The following is a 21,911-nucleotide window of genomic DNA, read 5'->3' as shown; positions in this document are numbered from 1 at the left end:
GTTATACTCTACCTAGAGATACTGAGCGGTATCTGTCTGAACAGTAAGGAAGATGGGGATTGAATGCCTTATGTTGCCTCAGAGATAGTAAAGCCAATTAAATGCACTTTGTGTCAGCATCACACCCATCTATTAAGCATATATGGGAAAATGTTAAAACATAATTCTTTTCTTGCCTTCTGATACATCTCTTGAAAATGTGAGTGATCTTTTTCAGCTCCTTTCCTAGATTGTCTGGAGACAGGACCTCAGACTGTCTCATTCCAAGGTAGAGTGGTGCTAGGAGAAACTGAATCTGGGTGCTCACCTTTTCTCTACTGGGAAACTTCTCTCCCAGTTCTGTGTGAGATTTAGAGCCAGTGACCTTCTCATGAAGTAGTTCTGTAGTATGTAATGATAGTTCAAATAAACCTTTCCCAATCTCTTTTACTCAGAGTATCAAGACACAGACCTCAAGTTCTAAGTAGTTTACGTATTAAGAATTAATTGTCATAGTTCATGTTCAAATTTTTTGAAATCAGTAGAATAAAGTTACGGCAGTTTTGAAAGTTAAAAAAAGAGGTGTCATAAATATATACTCATGTATATGGATATATATGTATATATTGTATATATACATATATATGTATATATATTCTCACAAGACTTCCTATAATTACTATGAACTGCATAGAGTGATGGGGGAAGCTAAGAACAATTAAAATTGTATCTTAAGTTCCCTGTGTGACATTCTTATCTCCCTGGTGTATGATTCTTCTGTTTGGAAATAGTAGTGATCTTTAGTTTAAATCTAGAAATTAAGCCCTGGTGGATATGTCTTTATGAAGTGTGTATGACATTGACTTTCAAACTAAAAATAATTAGTAAAATCTTTGAAGCCATGTCAATGTGTTTCAGCTGATTTAAGGCATGGTGAAATAATGATTTGTAATTGTTATTAAATCTTGTTCTTTTCATGGCTGTTTTTCTTCTCAATGTTTCTTTCTTTTTTCATTTTTTTCTTTTATTAATTAATTTATTTTTATACTCCATATATTATTCCATCTACTGCTGTCCACCCTCCAACTGTTCCACATCCCATACCTCCTCCGCAACCCCTGTCTCCATGTGGCAGTCCCCACCTGCCACTCCACCTAACCTCTAAACTCCCTGGGGCTTCCAGTCTCTTAAGGATTATGTACACATCTCTGAGTGAACACAGACTCAGCAGTCATCTACTGTATGTGTATTGAGGGCCTTATATCAACTGGTGTATGTTGCCCGTTTGATGGTCCAGTGTTTGAGAGATCTCAGTGTTCCAGTTTAATTGAGACTGCTAGTCTTTCTATAGGATTGCTCTTCTCAGTAGCTACTTTCATCCTTATCTAATTCAACAATGGGGTCAGCCTCTTCTGTCAATTGGTTGGGGGCAAATATCTGCATCTGACTCTTTCAGCTGTTTGATGGGACTTCCGGAGTGTGGTCATGCTAGGTCCCTTTTTGTTAGCATTACATAGCCTCAGTAATAGTGACAGGCCTTGGGACTTCCTCTTGAGCTCGATTATACTTTGGGCCTGTTGCTGGACCTTCCTTTCTTCAGGTTCCTCTCCTTTCCTATCCTGTATCTCTTTCAAACAGGAACAATTATGGGTAAGAGTTGTGACTGTAGGATGGCCCCTCTCTCCCTCCTTTGATGCCCTCTCTTCCTGTTGGAGGTGGGCTCTCTAAGTTCCCTCTCCCTACTGTTAGTCATTTCATTTAAGATCCCTCCTCCTTTTGAGTCCTGCGAGTCTCTCACCTCCCAGGTCTCTGGTGCATTCTGGAGGGTCCCCCAACCGCCTATCTCCTGAGGTTTCCTGTTTCCATTCTTCCTACTTGCCCTCAGTGCTTTTGTCCTTTTTACTCACCCAATATGAGAACAGTTCACCAATCCCCTCTACTCCCTCCCTGCCTCCACTTTCTCTCCCAGGTCTCACCCTCACTCCCCACTTGTGATTGCTTTTCTTTTCAACTTTTCTTAAAGAATCTCAATTAATGGTCTACAGGACAACACATTGACTTACGTAAATCTGTAATTAAGCAGTGATTCAGAAGAACATACAATGAATTTTGTACATATTTTAGAAGAGATAATAAATTACTACTAGAATTGCTTTTCTCAAAAATATAGGATGTAAATTCTGAATACAATATAACAGAAATTAACCAAGAAAACAAAGCAAAATGAAAACCTGTCACTAGTTTTCATGAATTGTAAAGTTAAAGATGAGTACCGTAGTTTATGAAGTAATTGATAAGGTGGAAATGTAGAACATAAAATGTCTATTATTCATGTTTAGCTCATTATAAATACATACATAAATTATTAATACATGATTGAAACATGTCTTTATAGAAGGTGAACATAAACACATGCCTGCTACTCAACATGATTGAATAATGCTTTTATGATAGGGAACAAGAATCTCTGAAACAGAAGTCTGAGTGTTTAAGAGGGCAATAGAAATGATTGAACAGGTTTTGCTACAGCCAAGCTCTAACACATACATTTACAAAATAAATATATTAACAGTAAAAATTAACAAAAGTTAATACATATGGATCCAGTGGTTTATGTAAATCAGTAGGGGTAGAAGATGGATGTATAACACAAAAAGACCTTAGGTCATTTACCTAAATGGTTTTGCATCAAATAAATGGGAATAAATGGTGAACTTATTCATCCTCTACATACTCTATTCTATCTCTTTTATTATTTTCCTTTTTGTCAGATTTCTCATTTATTTGTGATAAGAAAATTCTTTCCCTATAGCACATGTATTCTTAACCTTAGGTACTATGTAATACAACTACACCTAGATTATATCTATATTCTCAATTATAACTATATATTGATGGAAGAACTGCATATTTCCCATTCCCTTGGCTTGGAGCCACTCTTCTCTTTTTCTCCATAAGATTTACTGTTTTAGACATCTCATATATGTTGTACAATAAGGTGGTTGTTTTTCATAAAATAAAGTGAGCTATTAAATTGAGCATAATGCCTTTCATGTCTATTGAGATCTATACATGTCATTGCAATTGGCAAGAAATATTACTAGGAGATGTTCCTAATAAGACAATGGATATTAGCTTAAAACTTCAATAAATAAGAAAATAGCTTTGGGTAAAATGAAAATACATATCTTTTTAAAATATTTTTTTTATTTTATTTACATGAGTACACTGCAGCTGTCTTCAGACACTCCCGAAGAAGACATCAGATCACATTACAGATGGTTGTGAAGCTACCATGTGGTTGCTGGGAATTGAACTCAGGACCTCTGGAAGAGCAGTCAGTGCTCTTAACCACTAAGAAATCTCTCCAGTTCCAGAAAACACATATCTTATAGAGGTTATTTTCATAGTATTTTCTTTAAAGTAAATTATACTTAATGCTTCACTCTTCACTAACATAATTTTGGGATAAGAGTTGCAATAATTTTGCAAAAATTAATTTTACATTAATTTGCTTTGGGTTACTTTGAATTGTTCGATGTGAAGATGACTTTTTAAAGAATAGTTTTCAAATTGGTGAAATCTACTTATTAATTTTTTTAAAAAACAAACCCATAATAACAGAATAAATTAGGATATACATTTCTCTTAGACATGTGATCCAATACTAGGCACATTTTTGTAAAGTTTTTTTAAAAATATTTTTATTTTCTATATTCTTTGTTTACATTCCAAATGATTTCCCCTTTCCCGGATGCCCCCTCCCCATATGTCCCATAAACCTTCTTCTCTCCATCCATTCTCCAATCACCTCCCTCCTTTTCTTCTCTGTCCTTATATTCCCCTCCAATGCTAGATCAATCCTTTCCAGGATCAAGACCCTCTCCATACTTCTTCATGGGAGTCATTTGTTACAAGGTACAATTTTTAATGTACAAGTTTCAAGGCACATTTAACACCAAGAAGAAGCATCATTACTATAGTCCATATGATGATATAGTACTGAGCCTGACTATAACCAGGTGTTGTGGGACATAAATAATAACTGAAAATTGCACTTGTCCCTAAAATGCTGGAGTGGGCAGAGTAAAGATGACATTCCTATGTGGAAAATCTTTTAGAACAAACAGGACTACATAAATGAGCTCAAAATTGTTAAGATTCTAGAGACTTCTTCATCCAAAATGATGGAAGCCTTTTCTAGTTATTAAAATATTATGCATACTATTTTGAATTACATATTTTTAATCACATTTAATACTATTTCTGTCCATAAATGCAATGATAAATTCAAATATTATATTCTAGATACAATATACAAAGTACTTTCTGGTAGAACACACTTTCTCATTATTTTTAATAATTCAAACTTATGATTACATGTGTTATGCCTAAGGGTATACATACATCACATACCATAAAAATTGAATGTTAATAGGTATACAAATATGAATATTAACAGATGGTAAGAGGAATATGATGAACAGAAGTTTTTACTTTGTAGAAATTAGTAGTCTAAATTTTATTTATTTTTAATTTTTATATTCATGAATTTAATGGAAGTTAATATGATAACAATTTAGGGATAATTTTGCAAAGCATATGGTCAAAGAATATTTAAAATTGTTCAAGGTAGATGCAATATTTTCATAAATATTGTTTTCAGTAAAGAACATTGACAAATGCCATATTAACATTAAAATTGGTTAGGAATTTAAAACATTTTCTATATAAACCAACACTTTTGCAAGGTACTATAATAATTTTGGACACATTCTGTACCCAAGTAGACTACATTTTAAGGGGGAAGAGTCTGTCTTTCATTACAAGTTCTGATGTTATACAGTGAGGTAGACGTGACTTGAGAGTGAGAGGATTCCACTATGTATTCCAGTGTAAGCTGCTAGAAAAGTCACCACCCCTTTAGGTTGTTATTGGAAAGATATCTGCTATTTCATGTGTGATGCAACCTTGCTTATCCATTGTTGCTAACGCTCTATAAGGCAGAATATGCTGCCTCATGCTATACCTAAGGACACTTGCAACACAACAGGAAACACCAGTCATTATTTAGAGTCGTCTGTGTTAGCCTCCTTAGTGCAACTCTGGAAGCCTTTGAATATACAGGAATCAGAAACAATTCAGTCATCACCAAGTATATGGAAGAGTTCCCTAAAACATGTGACCACAAAGTATCAGAGAAGCTTCTCTAAAATCAGGGGAGAAAAGTCATCCAGTTGCTGTTACCTCCAAGATTAAAAGTCATAGAATGTGTACGATAGATGGACATCACCATCTTTCTCATCTCAGACTCTAAGGGGACAGTGATGCTTCAGTAATACCATGCTTCTCTCTCTCTCTCTCTCTCTCTCTCTCTCTCTCTCTCTCTCTCTCTCTCTCTCTCTTTCTTTTGTTCCCAAAGCACCATCAGACAGTCCAGTGTGTAAAAGGTTGAATGGGAAAACTACTAAATAAAAGGTTCTTCCCTGCATACCAAAAGATTAGTTTTTTTTTTTCCCCCTAGAACAGATAGCTGGCCTAAACTGTGATAGATTCTTGTCCTTTACTAACAGGAAAGCAATTTAGAAGAGTTAAGTTTTCTATGTGAAGAAGCAATCTGACATGAATATATTTACAAAAAAATCTTTTCAGAAACTTATAATAAAGTTTGGGGAAATGCATTAATTATGTAAAATGGAAAAATGAAAATATAAATATCAGAAAAGTAGAGTGCTGACACAGTCAAAGCATGACCAATAAATTTTGTACAAATATGTAATAAACTACAAAATGTTTGCAGTTTTTTACTTGTTAGTATTCTACAATATAATGTTAAATAAATACTATATCATCGCTCATATGTCACTATATTCTCCAAAACAATTCTGAACTCATAGTAGGAAAGGAGCTTATACCTAACTTTCTTTATTATACGTTTCATCATCTATGCTATAAAGTAGGAAAAGTTTATTTTAGTCAAACTAAAAGTTTATTAAGTCAAACTAAGTTCTAGGGTTCCAGGTCTGTACCCTGTAAGATCATGTATCTTCAAACTGTATTTTCAAAGAGCTCTTAAGCCTATAATTAAAGGAGACCTTGACTCTCTAGCCAATGCTCCTGGCCAGTAAGAGGTTGACAATTGTCTCTATTTACCTGCCACCTATTATGTTGTTTGAGTTTGCTCACAGGCAGACACCCCAAGAAAATGCCAGGAGCCATGGCCTCATCTAGCTATGTGCTTACCTCTGCTTAATGATCTCCAGGGAAAACGGAAGACTTCCAAATCGTGGCCAGAAAAAGTTAATTGTAGGATTTTCCTACAAAGACTCAGAAATAATTTTCTCAAGAAAAGACATAAAATGAGTCATAATGGAAAAGTTCTTCAAAATGTAACATACAGGGTCTAAATCCCAAAAGTTAGAGAAGGAAAGATAGTGATTGCATCAATCCGCACCATTTTTCTGGGACTGCAGATTAAGCAGCTCTGCTAGATTCATGACCTTTTCCAGTGGACATGACTGTGCCACTGTTTATAAAAATGAAGTTGTCAGACAATGAGCAATGGTTCTCCAAGAGTAGCTTTGTCAGCTTTGTGTTTCTGTGTTTCCTGGTTCCATCAAGGTAATGGATGTAATATGCTGCATCTGAGGCTTTGAAAGTTCATTGTGAAGAAATTGCTGAAGTAGTTCTTGGAAAAGGTCTTTCATTATGAAAACCAGTGCACTGTTCTGTTCTAGTCAAATAGTTTCATGGCCAGCTACACTGCCCAAAAATGAATATCATGTTTCTCTATAAAATCCTTGAGTGTTAGCTTTACTAAATAGTTTATAAAAAAAATGAGTATTCCCAGATAACACAAGTGGACATGTAAACAAAATTGATTCATGATTACAAACTGTAAAAGTCCATAGAACTTTGTGTATATTTTTATTGTGTGTAATTATTTATTCCTCATATCTCCAGCATCCGAGATATGTTCCTTCAAAGAATTAGTTCCAAGCAAACCGCTGCATCTTTTCTGCCGCTAATTTCAAGTACTAGGATTTGAATCCACCAGCTCAAAGAAAGAGCTCTGCCTTTCTGATTTTGCTGCCCAGATACTGCAGCCAATGGAGATCTGTTATAGTGGGAAAGAGAAAGAATACAGTATATTATTCCTACACAGACTCATTTTCATTCATAGTCAGACATATAAAAATATATAAAATATTCATTAGGCATAGAAGGAAATCTGCTCACATGATAATTTTATGTACATTTGTATATGCTATGGGAGTTTCATACCCATTTTGAACTATTATAGCTTAAAATGGTCCAAGTAGTTATAAATTTAATCATCATTTTATACTCAAAAGTTCATTTTAGGAGAAACAGTTTAGGAGGAACAATATTGTTAGGTGACACGTGTTCTGTCTACAGGTATAACATTGACCAAAGCTCATGATAGAATATAATGTTTAATAACTTTGCTATTAGTTGAATTTAGTAGAGAAGAGGCTTAGTGAGCAAACTTGTTAGTGAGGTATATGATTAGTTATTTCTCAGACAAAGGAAGACGTGAATTCAAGCCAGTTTAAAATACACATACACACAGGCTTATTGGGAAACTGTTCTTGGGCAAGAAAATTCCCTGTCTCTAAAGGAGGCCAATAAAGGCACCGTGGAGAGGGTGATAGAGGTAACGGTGAAGAGAAAAAGAGAAATCTAGAAATCATGCAGAAAAAAGGAAAAGGGAAAGAGGAAGAGGAGAGAGAAGGAGCAGCAGAGAAAAGAGAGGGAGAGACCACAATGTCTGAATAATATAGCACAGAGCCTCTGTGTGAGGGGAAGTGCAGCCTGTAGGCTAGAAAGTTCAGGTTAAAGGTGAGTTATGCCAGGTAGGAACTGAGGTATGTTGGGACATCTTGGAGGCCAGGACTGCTTTGGAATGTTAAATATGCACTTCAAATGTCTGTTCCAGTTTCTGAAACCTAATAGTGCACAGCATTTTATAACATTTTTAAATAATACATTGCCAGCATTGAATCTTGAAACACAAATATTCTACGTTTGACTGAAAGGCCCTGAAGTAGGGGACTCTCAGCCTCAGGAAAAGGTGACGCCCCCAGAAATTCATGAGAGACCTTCTTGATGCAAATGCATGAGGTTTATTGGGGAATCCAGTGCAGCACTAAGGCCGAACCTCATAACCCACGAGAGGTAAGAAGAGTTCGGTCATGAACTGTGGTGGTTGGGGGTTTTTTAAAGGTAAAAACCACAAAGAAACAGGGATGTTTGACAATGCATTAGACATCCTGTCAATGATTCAAAACCCCCACAAACCCAAGAAGAATGGAGAAGCAGGCTAACCTCCGGGGGTGATAACAGGTTATCTAGAGCCAACATTTACACTTTTAGGATATTGTATGGCTAAACATTTAACAGAGCACTAAATGCTTCAGGGGTGCTATACATTTAACAGAGCACTAAATGCATAAGGGAGTTGGTGGGGCTAGAGCAAACAGGCAACATTCTTGGGCCATTATGTGGTTGAAGATTTAGCAAAGCTCTCAGCTGTGAAAAGAAGCTGGCAGGACAGGTCTGGGATCAGGGATTGCTATCTTCTATAATAATCTTGAAGTCAAAGCTGGAGGCAGTATGGCAAAGGAGCAAGTTTCTGTGTATTAGGCTAGCTGCTAGAAGTCTACAAACATTAAGTTGGGGCTCACATTTTGAGTTAGGGTTTCACATGACTACCTTTATTAGTTTTTTTGAGTCTCTGAGTAGACCTTGTAGAGGGGAAAAATAGAGCAATTGCTCTAAATATTATACAAAACACTTTCTCCCTTCTATCAAAATAGAAACAGGAATTTACTATTTCATTAAGAATTTCCAGTCCACCCCTTTCCCTAAGACAAGTGTAACTTTATAGCTGGTCCCTAGAAGTGGGCGGGTCTTCCTGGAATTGCTGCTTTAGTTGCTTCTTCCTGTAATTTCTCTTCCGGTTGCTTTCACTTTGTCTCAGAGCTGCTGAGACTTTAAGAGTGGCTGATTTACTGGACTCTGCTCTCTCTGGGAAGCATCCTACCTATCCCTCAACAGGGTAAGACCTTTTATTCTAGTTATCGGTACAAAGTATTTATTATAAGTGCCTTTTAATGGGAAACCATGGGGTCTGGGTGCGGTGGGACAGCAACTCACATCCTGGAGTCTGTTTACAGAAGATTTTTCTAGTTAGAGAGTATATACATGATATCAATTTCAGGTCCATATTCTCCCTGCCTCCCTCCTGAAATTAAATCCTGCTAGAAAATTAAAAAAAAAAAAAATCTATTTTTGTCCCTCCCTTCTCGTCCCTTCTCCTCCTTCTTACTCTTTCCACCCCAGCCCAGTTTCTCTCTTACCTCCTTCTCACTTTTCCTTCAATTTATAAGAAGAGGGTTTTTTGTTTGTTTGTTTGTGTTTTTTTGTTTTTTTCTTCCCAGCTTCAGGTTAGTTTCTCCTATGGAAATCCAGCTTTGATCATCCACTCACCTTAACCCATTGCATCCCACAGCCCTTCTCTATAGACACTGGAGAAATTGAAGTTGTGCCTTCCGTAAATATCCAGCGCTGCAGGTCTTAGGCAGAGAAGTAAAAGATTAACTATCTTTATTCATGGCTCTTCACTCCACACAGCACTTTACTTGGCTTGAAGCACAGATTCCTGCCCATCCTGCAGCTGTAAACAGCAGGGGTGTGGCAAGCTGACTCATCACATTCTCTGCCTGCAGTTAAAGTATTCACTGGCTGGACTGTTAGCTCTATAGCAGCAACCAGTTTAAGGCTATAACTTTGAGCACTTCTACAGCCAGTCTTTAACTTAAGGCAAGGTTACACTTGTCACATCTAATTAACTATGAAGGGCACAGGAGGGGGAGAGGGTAGACGACTCAGTGAGGGAAATTTGTTCTGAGATTGGAATCAGGAAATGAATTTTTTCCTTGTAATTGATGCCTCTCTCTTCTCTCAGCTTCCTGCAGTGGCCAAGGGCAGCCTGAGATCTCTTCTGTCAGACATAGTATAACCTTCAGCTGTGCTGCTCCTAGGTGAGTCTCCTCCTATAAGCTGGTGTCAGTAGAAGTTCCCCATATTCTCTGCTCCTTTACTGGCCCCCAGGAAAAGGCCTATCTTGTGCTCCTTTGCTCCTATGCTGAGGATCCTCCTCCTCCTCCTCCTCCTCCTCCTCCTCCTCCTCCTCCTCCTCCTCCTCCTCCTCCTCCTCCTCCTCCTCCTCCCCCTCTTCCATGCTTAACTGCTACCTCTATTGCTGGCCTGATCTGAGCCATTTTAATTCTGTCAGACTTCTCCAACTGCTCAAATAACAGATGTAGAACACAGCAGGTGCAAGTGAGTATAGCCTGCAGCAGGGACCTGCCAGTCTCTGTCACCAGGCAGCAACCATGTTCAAGGTAATGTGACCCTACTTTAGACTTGAGGATGGCACCTGCTCTGTTTGCAGTCACCAGGCTGCTCTGGCTACCTGAAAGATGGCTTGCTAATCACACAGGCCCTATCTTGGGTGACTCCTTGCAACCACCTTTCATGTGTGGATGAAAATGGAAATTCATTGAGCTCAGAATAGCAAAAAGACAGCCAATCATTTTCGGGAATTGTGGGTGGTAAATATGAACTTGATGCTGGGATGTCTTGAGCAACTTCGAGGTCCCCTACAAAACCTTCAGAATCTTACACTGGGGTTGTTCAGTGATGGGAAGCTGATCTTTTAAGACGGTTTTACAGCCTGTATCTGAAAGAGAAGGCTGGACTTCTAGAGAACTTGGACCCATCACTGTGCTTCTGGGCAAGCATGGTACATGTTCCCAGGTGTGCCCTTTCAGCTCCTTCTGACTCATTTCCAATGAAAACCACCCTTGCTGGTGTTGGGCACTGAGCTCACCTAGAATGACAATGAGGAAAGGCAAGCTAGCATGTGGTCAGATTTAGAAAGACCCACAAGAGCTCCCATTGTTATCACAGACCATGATTAGGATTAAACTATTCCCTACCGTCTGTGGATAAAATAATCATGAAAATCATAACCTGGAAAAATCATGCTTTTTGTTATCATATCATACCCAAGATTTCTGAAATATCATAATCAATTCAGGAAATATAATTAGGAAAGTCTGTTTTAAAAGAATGAAAAATATAGTATAAATAATCTCTTTTTACCTGAGGTCTTTCAAAAGATACAATATTTTTAATTTATCCTTTGAAATTGTGTAGATGTGTACAATCTGTTTTGATAATATTACCTAGTTTCTCCTGACCCATAACAGGTTCCTTGCCCAAATACAAAATCTTCTATATTTTTTTTAACCTACTGAATCCAGTAGTACTTGTATGTGAAAATGTGTGGGCTCATGAATTGGAGTATATGCAACATAACAAGGACAAAAGCCCCTGAACAAAATTTTTCTCCCATTTGAAGTAGCTATGAATTGCAAAACATTCTAGGTAGGGTTTGGTCTCTATGTTGTCTCCCTTATCTGTGCTAAATATTGATTGGCTTGACCAGGCATGTCTTCAGGCATGTCTTGTATAGGTAAGAACCCCTGCTCTACTCTGAGATCATAAATACAATGGACAGAAAACACTAATTTCAATAGTCTTCCCTGGCTCCTGCCTCTCAGAAACATTCTGAAACTTCCCTGTATTCTTTGTACACTCTGTGTAGGTTGCAGAGTGATAGGTATTCTTGTGTGGGAATCCAGACAAGATGATATAGATGGTTACTTATACTGTGCACTCTATAATCTCTTATTTCTTTTCTGTATTGGACCAGTAGTGATCACATGACAATATCTTGAAATTAAAAATCAAGAACAAAACAGTGGGTTTCAATACTAAGTCCTAAGGAAAAGTGATTAAGTAAGAGGAGTATAATGCAAGATGTCATTTGAATCACACAGGTATGTAGGTAAATATCTGGGAGGAGGTACTGAAGATGTGCCTCAGTCTTTACAAGCTCTGCCTTTTCTTCTGAAGGACTACAGTACAAGTCCCAGGTCCTACATGGCAGCTCATAACCATCTATAACTCTAGTTCCAGGGACTCAACATCCTCTTCTGGTCTCTATTATGTGTAATATTATGTGTAATAGGTTCTGCCTGAATATGTTACACAGACATACCTTCAGGCAAACACTCTTACATATAACATGAAACTAAACAAAATATTTTAAAAATTGAAAAAGTGATCTTTAAATAGAATGATTCCTAGTAAATAATAATAACAACGTCACAGGAACAACACAGTCATCCATCCTCATTGATAAATACTTCCTTGGGCCAGAACTTAGACTTGGACCTAAGGTAGCTAAACATACTGTTTTGATTCTGTGTGGAGAATGCTCAGTGTTCAATGAGGTTAAATTATGGCTCCTATCCAGGTCACATTGAATGGTTCATTCAATACTGTTTATAAAAGTAGAATGGTGTTTGATGCAACCTCAAGATATTTTAGAGATTTCCTACCTAGTGGGTATATACAGCCTACACACTTGAGCACCATTAATCAGCAACATCAATACAGGCATCTCTCCTCATTTTACCCTCTTGTTTTTATCATTTAGTTAATAAATTAATTATTTTTTACACTCCAGATTTTATTGCCTTCCCACTCCACTCTCCATCATTTCTAAATCCCATACCTCCTCCCTGACCACTGTCTTCACAAGGATGGCCCCATCCCACCTCCCCCAGACAACTCAATTCTCTGGGGCCTCAAGTCTCTTGAGGGTGAAGTACATCTTCTCTGACTGAACCCGGATTCAGCAGTCGTCTCCTATATGTTTTAGGGGCCCCATATCAGTTGATATATGCTGCCTGGTTGGTGGTCCAGTGTTTGATTGATCTCAGGGTTCCAGGTTAATTGAGACTTCTGGTCCTCCTACAGGTTGCCCCCCTCCTCAGCTACTTCCAGCTTTTCCCTAATTCAACCAGAGGGGTCAGTACCTTTAACCCATTGGTTGGGTAAAAATATCTGCATCTGGCTCTTTCAGCTGCTTGGTGGGTCTTTTGGAGAGCACTCATGATAGCTCTCTTTTTATGAGCGCTTCATAGCCTCAGTATGACAGACCTTGGGACCTCCCCTTGAGCTGGATCCCACTTTGGACCTGTCCCTGAACCTTCTTTTTCTTGCATTCCTCTCCATTTCCATCCCTGCAGTTCTTTCAGACAGGGGCAATTAATTGCTTATTGCTACACTAAAAATTTGAAGCTGTTTCTGTGAGACAACAAGATGTGGCTAAGCCATTACAAGATGAATTACAAACACATGAAGTACTGGTAATGATGGTGTAACTCCTAACGTGAACCTCTTAATGGTGTGTCATTTCCACAGAAGCGTGCAGTCACCATGGAGCATCACTGTGGCCTAATCACTGACAGCAAGAAACCAGGTAAGCTTGGTTTACAACTCTTACTGATAAGAGCTGTGTATCCAGAACAACTTCATCACCTATGTGTGTCATTCTAGAAAAGCTTGCTGGCTTCCTAAACCCTGATCTCTTCCCCAGTACCACTGAAGAGCATCTCAGTCACCTTGTCCATCAATGACTTTGTGGCTGCTGTGGCTGCAACCTTAAATTATGAAAATGAGGAGAACATCCCATTAGAAGCAGTCTTTGTATTTCCTATGGATGAAGACTCAGCTGTCTACAGCTTTGAAGCTTTGGTGGATGGGAAGAAAATTGTGGCAGAGTTGCAGGATAAGATGAAGGTCTGAGGGATAAGTGCATTATCTTTTGTCTTCTTTCTTTGAAATTGCATTTTCTTTATCTTTTTAAATAATTCGTAAGTGCTGATGATGCCTGTTCCTTTATCCATCCCCTTTTAATTACTATATGCCCAACAGTAAGGCAGAGGAAATGAAGTAGAAGATACCAGATGAATTGTAAAGTTCAGAGGATCTATGACACTTCCTTTGAATATTTTCCTGATTACTTTTGATTTCATTTAAGTACACCCTTCTCTAGGCTCATAGAGAGTACGAGGATGCCCTCTCCCAGGGCCACCAAGCATACTTATTGGAAGAGGATGACTATTCCAGGGATGTCTTTTCTTGCAATGTGGGGAACCTGCAGCCTGGAGCTAAGGTTGCAATTACCCTGAGATATGTGCAGGAACTGCTCTTGGAAAGAGATGGGGCCCTGCGCTACGTGCTCCCAGCAATCTTGAATCCAAGATATCAGCTCACTGGTAAGTAATTTCTGCTTTGGACAAACCAGTGGTAGAATGACTGGAAATATACACAAAATTTTTCTTGTGCTGGGCGTTGTTGATATGAAAAGGAAAATTTATGTACTCTTTTGTAGAACAGTCAGGGAAGAGTTGCTTGAATATACAGAGCCCCATCGTCCCTTTGAAGGACCTGCCTTACACACTCAGCATGATTGCCACTATCACTTCCCAACATGGTATTGAGAGAGTCCAATCCAACTGCTCCTTGAGCACTGTTCAGTACCTTACAGATGACAAGACTTCTGCTCAGGTGAATAGTCAGGGGATGCTATTGTTGGTGTCTGTCTCCTCAAACTTCATTGATGAACTTGTCCTCACTCTACCTTCCCATATCTCCATTATTTTTTTGTACATGCTTGTATAAGGTAACAACTTATCATCCCTATTCTGCATGACAGATAGCCTCTTTTTCAAACAGTCTTTCCTGTGCTTCTGATTATGCTCCTGATGGATGAATTGTGCAATTCTGAACTCTGACCTTAACTCACAAAGCAATCACTGAGAATTCTAACATGGCTTCTCTGCTTGTCCCCTACTCAGGTTTCTTTGACTGAAGGGCACAAGTTTGATCGGGATGTGGAACTCCTGATTTACTACAGTAAAGTGCACAGCCCCAGTATAGCTGTGGAGATGGGAATGCTGGACATGAAACCAGGTATTTTCTATGTCCCTCTATGATCCCTTTATAAGAAGTAACTTATAGGTACCCTTGATTTTCTATCCTCTCCAGGATAGAAAAGGCCTCTCCAGGCTCTTAAAATGTTGACATTTTACTTCCACATAGAAAATTGTGGTTGCTTAACAGATAATCAGGTAATTATTATTTTTTTTTTTTTTGGCTGTCACATAAATTCTTGGGAACTTCATGAAAAAAATATGACCAAATGATTCACAAGAAATTATTTAGCCTATTATCAACATGTGACAATGACTGCTCTTTAAAACAAGGACAAATAAGAAATAATCCTGTGCCCACTTCTCCTTTCATAGCATCAGGAATGCCCAAGGCTGATAAGGACTCAGTCTTTATACAGTATGATGAGTTTTACATTGTCAGTTAGTAGAGAAGTAAACTGATTTGTCTCAATTGTCTTCAAAGAATTTGGGCTACAAAGAGTAGAGCAAATGCTCAGTTTGGCAATTTATTTTATTTGAAATAAATTAAAATATTTACTCAACCTGAAGATGATGTTGACTTATAATATTATATACTATTGTCAAATAACTAAAATGTGAAAGAGTTATAATCTGCATTATCATTTACATGATGAGTTATAATACCATTATTAAAATAATGTACATTTACAAATTGGAAGATTTTAGATAAAGGTCTCTAAATAATGGGAATGAAAACATAGTTAAAATTCTTCTTAGAACTGTAAAATAACCATTGGAGTGGGAAAATAATGATAGTATAATCTAGGCAATATGCAAGTACTAATTTTTATTAATGAATAATAATCTCACTTTAGCTGAATATGTTTTGTTGACTAATTTATAACATCTGCATGCCATCTTGCTGCAATATCTTCCTTCCTTCCTTCCTTCCTTCCTTCCTTCCTTCCTTCCTTCCTTCCTTCCTTCCTTCCTTCCTTCCTTCCCTCCTTCTTTCTTTCTCTTTTGTTTCCTATTTTATAACTAGAATTGCCAAACTAATGTAGAATTGTTGTTAGTTCTTCTTTGTTCTGAAGAAATTAAACTTTGAAAACGTCTCTCAAGCACTTTCTTTGTAGCTTACTTTATTGTATTTTCTTACACTATGCAGAGCTTTCCAGTGAGTTTTGATTTTTATCTACATTTAGTTGTTGTCATTTTAAACATTTCCTAATAAGTGCACTTAACTTGTAAAAAGGGTGGTACCACACACATTTTTGTTTTTCTCATTTTGTCTTTTCTGGCCCATTCTGCACTGGGTTGCAGGGATCATAAACACTACAAGAAGAGTACTGAGACTTATTCATGTTCAACATGGATTCATGGGAGTTCCTTGGGTTTCAATGATTTTTACAGTGTGTCATCTGGGCTTGCCTTTTTAGGTTGTGGCATAAAGCACTATGAGAACATTTCCCAAAGATGGATTTCCATAACCAACTTCCTACCAACCTCACATTATCAGTATTTGTCAAAGGTGATTTCATACTTCACCACAAGTGGGGCTTTCTCTTCTTCCCTCACTCTTTGGTCACTTGTCTCTGAGATCACTCAGGGGAATCCCAGCTTCCCTGTATCTCATGTAATGGCTTTATCTCCTCTCTAGTTCTATGTCTTTGTATGTACTGTTGATTTCTTGATCTCTTTGGAATCTCATGAAATATTAAAATTCATGTTTGGGTTTTACTCAGGATCATTTCAATTCTCCCTATGGAACCTCCAAAATCCTGGATCACATTATGTAGTAACTGAGGTTCTCACCTTCTTTCTGGGACACCTCCTTAGTCCGATGAAGATTTTCTCACTTCTTTTCTGTGACCATTTATAAAGAAGGAGGCTCTGACTTATGAAAGTGAAATCATTTGAATGACTTTGAAAGAACTCAGAGATACCATACATGGAAGGCTGACTAAATGACCAGCTTCTCACCAATGTGGACATTTATTGCATAATTCTTGTAAATATTTTTCTGGTTTCTCAAAAGGGCAATAGTGTCATGGTAACCACCTGTCTCCAGGATAGGAAGAAATCTACTTTACATATTAAAACAATGCTTCATTTACATTGTATATGTCTATATACATTGCAATATCTATATTCGTGTGCATTGTATATATATCATTTGCAAGTATATATCTAAAATTATGGATCCTGTTCATGTTTATAACATTTCCCCCTAGTTTTCTAGAGCAATATTTCTGAGTCTCCTGACTTTGGAATTTATCATTTTATATGTTATGCAAATGAGCAGCATTTTCCCCCAATAGTCTAAATGAGGATTTGATTGCAGTGACCCATGTGATCTCTTTATCATGCACAAGATTTGATGAGATTTACCTCTATTGAGAATCTTGATTGTACCTTTAAGCTCTTGTTTATAACAGGTAATCAAAGTTACCATACTTGAGTGTCCAGATTTTGTACACACTGATACTGCTATTTGTTTGTTAATCTTACCCTGTTTTCCCTCCTCTCTCCTCTGTTTTGCTCCTTTCCTTTTTATGCTAGCAGCTCACATTCAATCCTGCCTGAAAAGCACACAGAGAGCAAAGGGTTCTGTTTGAGCTTTCTGAGTTCTCTATTGGATTGTTAATTTATTCTTGGGGAACTTTAGAACACCCAGCTTCCTTGTACCTTACAGGGTTCTTCTCCATTCTGTATAGATAGTTTCATGGGAGCTCCTTGTGCAATGGTGAGCTTCTACCCAGATATCCCAGAAGTGGAAGCCTCAAAGGTCTGTGGAGAATTTGTGTTTCTAGTGGATCGCTCAGGAAGTATGGAATGCCCCATGAGCACAGAGAAGAATTCTCAGCTACGCATAGAGGCTGCCAAGGTAAACCAGATCCTTCACTACTCAGCAGGGCCATGTGAGGAAGATTTGTCAGGGTAGGAATTGGGCCATTTGTAGCTGTAGGTTGGTTCTATATCTGAGCCACCGAAAGTATAGCCACTATGCTCTCACCCTTGAAATACAAGGTAACATAAAATGGTGACAGTCCTTACCTTTAGGAACTAGACTGGAGTCTGTATGTTTGGTAGTGATATACTTAGTAAAAAGGAGTATGAAGTGACAGGAGGGGATGACTTAGCAGGATTATGCTAAGCATCCCCCACTCAAGTACCAGACATATGTTTGGTCTAGTATAAAAGGGAGTTCATTTGGGGACATGAGCTGGGGATTGAGAAGGAAGTAAAGGAAGAGAAATAGAAGGTACAGAAAAGCACGAGGGTGGAACAGAGAAAGAAGAGAAAGAGAAGAATCCAGTCCAGACTGGAAGACATGAAGAGAGTAGAGAAGGGGGTGGGGAGAGAGAGAGAGAGAGAGAGAGAGAGAGAGAGAGAGAGAGAGAGAGAGAGAGAGAGAGAGAATGGCCAGAAAGAAGCCAGAGAGAAACAGAGAGGGATCAGAGAGGAGAGTCATTTTATAGCAAGCCAGGCTCCCACTTGGCTGTTGCTAGGTAACTGTTGAGCTGAGCTTAGGGTAGAGCCCTCTTTCCCTCTATCTCACTATCTTTTCTTACCTTCAGGAAACTTTGTTACTCTTGCTGAAGAGTTTGCCTATGGGTTGTTATTTTAATATCTATGGATTTGGATCTTCCTATGAAAAATTCTTTCCGTAAGTGTTTTGGAAAACAGAGGACTGTGAAATAATGTGCTTTAAAGGAGATCTGGACATTCAAAAAGACCAATGCAGAGTTGACCTGAACATTGCAGTTGTCAGGAGTAACAATGGGCAATGTGTGCTATGCCATGTGACTAGACATGCTTGTTTCTCTAAGGGAGAGTGTGAAGTACACTCAGGAAACCATGGAGGATGCAGTGGAAAGAGTAAAGGATTTACAAGCTGATTTAGGGGGCACTGAAATCTTGACACCGCTCTGCAACATTTACAAGGCACCCTCCATTCCTGGTCATCCCTTACAGGTAAGCACTGGAAGCATAGGCAGAGCAAGAAAAGTTCTGTATAGTTCTAAAGAGGAAAAATATCTTTAAAGAGAAAAGAAACCCAGGCTAAGCTAAGAATGGTAGAGTGAAATTCTTTGATAACCCAAATTCTGAGCAGTTTTTCTTATAGAATTGAATAATGTTGTGTAGTTATCTACTATACACCAAAGAGAAAATAAGACCAAAGGCAGCCTTTTTCCTTTATTTCAAGTGGCTAGGCAGTTGGTACCACAAAGCTTCAGATGAAGCAGCAGAGCAGAGGGAGGATGTGAAATTTTTCAGGAGTCTGAAGAGTCTCTGACACAACATGGTACAAGTGATAGTGGATCATTAGTGTCCCTGTCCCTGTGTGCAGAAGCTTCAAATACTGGAAACACTTGTGCTCTAATGAACCTGACAGAGGCTCCATGAATGTATTTTTTCTTTTCCAGCTCTTTGTCTTCACAGATGGAGAAGTGAGTGACACATTCAGTGTCATTAGACAAGTACAGTTAAACAGCAAGAAACACAGGTATGAAGAGAGTATGGTTCCTTCTGTTCTGACTAGAGCCCAAGAAATAGTACATGTGCCTTCTTCCTCATGCTATGAGGGGAACATTGTGACTATTTTTCAGTATACTACCTGAAATTCTCTATAAAATTTAAAAATACTTTTCCACTTAATGTTTACACTACAATGTTATTGTTCCTTGTTTTTCTAAAGCTCTGAATGATACATTCAATCATGTTTCTGTCATAAAGTGATTAACAAGTTAAAATTGAAAGTTAATCAGGCTATTTGTTGTGTTGTCAGAAAAACTGTCAGGGTAGACACCCTAAGAGTCTACCACATGTCTAGGGCTAGACAGTTATCAGTCTTCATTCTCACATTCTACCACTCATTATTTTATACCTACCTGAAGTATAATTCTTTTAGATTTTGAGAAATTCTCCTTTTTTTTCTATCATAGTGAGTTTCCTGGTATGTGTCTCTTTCTACATACATATATCATTTTTATTTTTCATTTTACTAGTTGGTTGCATGTAGACACAGTGAAGAGTTGCATATGTGTTTGATTTCCATTAAGTAGCTCACTACATTTTATATTGATGTTCATCAAGATGTCTGTCTTTGAGCATTGTAGTAATTGTATTACATGTCATAAGCAATCCACTGGAGATTTAATTTATATTGGAGGGCATGAGTAAGTTAAAGATAAAGCTTACTATGTATTTGCAAGGATGTTCTGGGACCCAATTCCACAGAAAGCAAAGCACAGTTGCAGGAACATAGTGACCCACATGTATCATTCTCCAAGTAGACAGAGTCATCCATTTTCAGTGGAAGGGCAAATAGTTTCACAAGCTCCATTAACTTAACTTAAATCAACTTTACAAATGATGTCCCAAAGCTCCTTTTCCTCACAAAATTGTCACTTATGTTCTTTAGTCTTACCCAGTTAATGCCTGTCACAATACTGTTTTATGCTTTAAAGTTTTATGTTCTTGGTATCTCTACCTCATACACTTTCTAATGTTTACTAGCCATAAGAATGACTTTTTTTTTTGGTGTGCCTTCCAATCTTTCTGCATGTGTTATTGTTTTCTCCAGTAGATGTTCTGTTTTTATTGAGTTGCATATCATTTTAGGTTTTGTATATGAATATATCAGTAAGTATACAGTCAGTATATAAATGAATCTTACTTGCTCAGTAGCTTACATTTACCAATCAAAATAGTTTTCTTTGCTTTTTGTGTTTTAAGATAGGCTTCCTTACATAGTCCTGACTGGTATGGAACTCTCTGAGTAGACTGGGCTGTTGTGAATGGGTATCAGTCTGCCGTTTGTTTTCTGCCTCTAGAGTGCTGATTGCAGCCATATGCTACCATCACTGACTCAAGCACCTGACATTTCAATTTCTATTTTCTCAGAATTTGCTTTGAGATTATTCCCTTTGTATTTGGCCTGTTGAAGATTTTCTTTATTTTAGCTATATAGAGATTTTTTTCTGTATATATATATTGATTCTCTGACAATGTCATACATGCATATGATATATTCAATCTATTTTCTCCTCTCGCATTTTCTTGTTACCCTCTGGTCTCCATCGGTCATCTCTTCCCTATCAGTTCCTTTCCTTATGTTATGTTCTTTTACTCCACAGTGATACCCAATTTGTTTAATCAGTGACAGCTCTATGAACATTGTATTGGGACTATCCTATGAATCATTTTGGTCTTAGTTGTGTGCATACAACTGAAGGCTATAAATCTTCTAGTTCTAAGTATCTTAGGATGTTACTACCATCATAGTCATGCAACTATTGCTTCAGTGAGGATATCCTATTGTATTATATTGTATAATATAAAACTATATTGTATTATAGTTTGTAGGGCTCACAGCTGCTTAAGATCATTGATGCTTTTTCTCCATCAGGAGCCTATATAGTATCTCCTGAATTCTTTAAATCATACAAGCAAACTGAGTGGTGGCATGAGCTTTAGAATTTTTTTATCTCTCTTTTGTAGGAAACCATAGCAATGGAAAGACCAATGTCCTTTTATTCAGTGAAAGTCTCTGAACAATGTCTCATAAGCAGTTATCACATTTCTGGCATTGAGTTCTTGCTTAGTAATACATGGTTTCAAGTAGAAGCCTTTTGTTTCTTAGACATGGGATCCTTTGCTTCTCCACAAAGCCTAGGGTCAAAGTCTTTTAGGCCACATATCTGAGATCCTCAAATGATGGGATTGTAGGTGTGTGTCATCATCTTTCCTTATTTTTAACTTTTTATAATAATTTATCTCATTTTCCTTTCATCTATATTTAAATTTCGTATACTTTCCTACCTCTTCATTCCTCAACTGCCTGGTAGACAAACACAAAGAAAGTGTCAGACTACATTTTTTGATCATATTAGTCATCATTATCTATTTAATACCTCACATTAAAAATTATGCTATTGAATATAATGATTGATTTAAGGATTTTTGTCTGTTTCACTGTTATTGTGCTGTATGCATTTTTGATAATTAAATTTGTCATTTGAGCATTTCTTATAAATATAGCATATTCATTGCTCTCATATATCA

General features: G+C 37.6%; 1 protein-coding gene and 1 long non-coding RNA gene across 19 annotated transcripts in view; one reads left to right on the top strand and one right to left on the bottom strand.

Moving 5' to 3' along the window:
- Positions 1-6,912: 6,912 nt before the first annotated feature.
- Positions 6,913-9,661, bottom strand: LOC127689224 (uncharacterized). Its single transcript, XR_007978865.1, has 2 exons — positions 9,493-9,661; positions 6,913-7,096 (listed from the first exon to the last, which is right to left on the bottom strand). It is a non-coding gene; the product is annotated as an uncharacterized LOC127689224 (long non-coding RNA).
- Positions 8,939-21,911, top strand: part of LOC127689222 (von Willebrand factor A domain-containing protein 5A-like) — a 129,415-nt gene continuing 116,442 nt past the window's right edge. For 9 of the 18 annotated variants that reach the window (XR_007978862.1, XR_007978861.1, XR_007978863.1 and 6 more), the window contains exons 1-11: positions 8,942-9,061; positions 9,971-10,046; positions 13,345-13,402; positions 13,520-13,722; positions 13,979-14,201; positions 14,318-14,493; positions 14,784-14,898; positions 17,558-17,727; positions 18,422-18,510; positions 18,674-18,818; positions 19,271-19,350. Coding sequence is in view for 14 of the 18 variants with exons in the window: in XM_052188637.1 (XP_052044597.1) it covers positions 13,360-13,402; positions 13,520-13,722; positions 13,979-14,201; positions 14,318-14,493; positions 14,784-14,898; positions 17,558-17,727; positions 18,422-18,510; positions 18,674-18,818; positions 19,271-19,350 (1,244 nt within the window). In the remaining 4 variants the exon portion in view is untranslated. Of the gene's footprint in view, positions 9,062-9,970; positions 10,047-13,344; positions 13,403-13,519; positions 13,723-13,978; positions 14,202-14,317; positions 14,494-14,783; positions 14,899-17,557; positions 17,728-18,421; positions 18,511-18,673; positions 18,819-19,270; positions 19,351-21,911 lie in introns of all 18 variants that reach the window. The other 9 variants (XR_007978864.1, XM_052188642.1, XM_052188638.1 and 6 more) reach the window with 4 other exon arrangements.

Source organism: Apodemus sylvaticus, chromosome 7 (genome assembly GCF_947179515.1).
Source record: "Apodemus sylvaticus chromosome 7, mApoSyl1.1, whole genome shotgun sequence".
NCBI classification, from domain to species: Eukaryota; Metazoa; Chordata; class Mammalia; order Rodentia; family Muridae; genus Apodemus; species Apodemus sylvaticus.
Note: the sequence above shows the minus strand (reverse complement) of the source record. Positions and strands in the feature narration are given on the sequence as shown.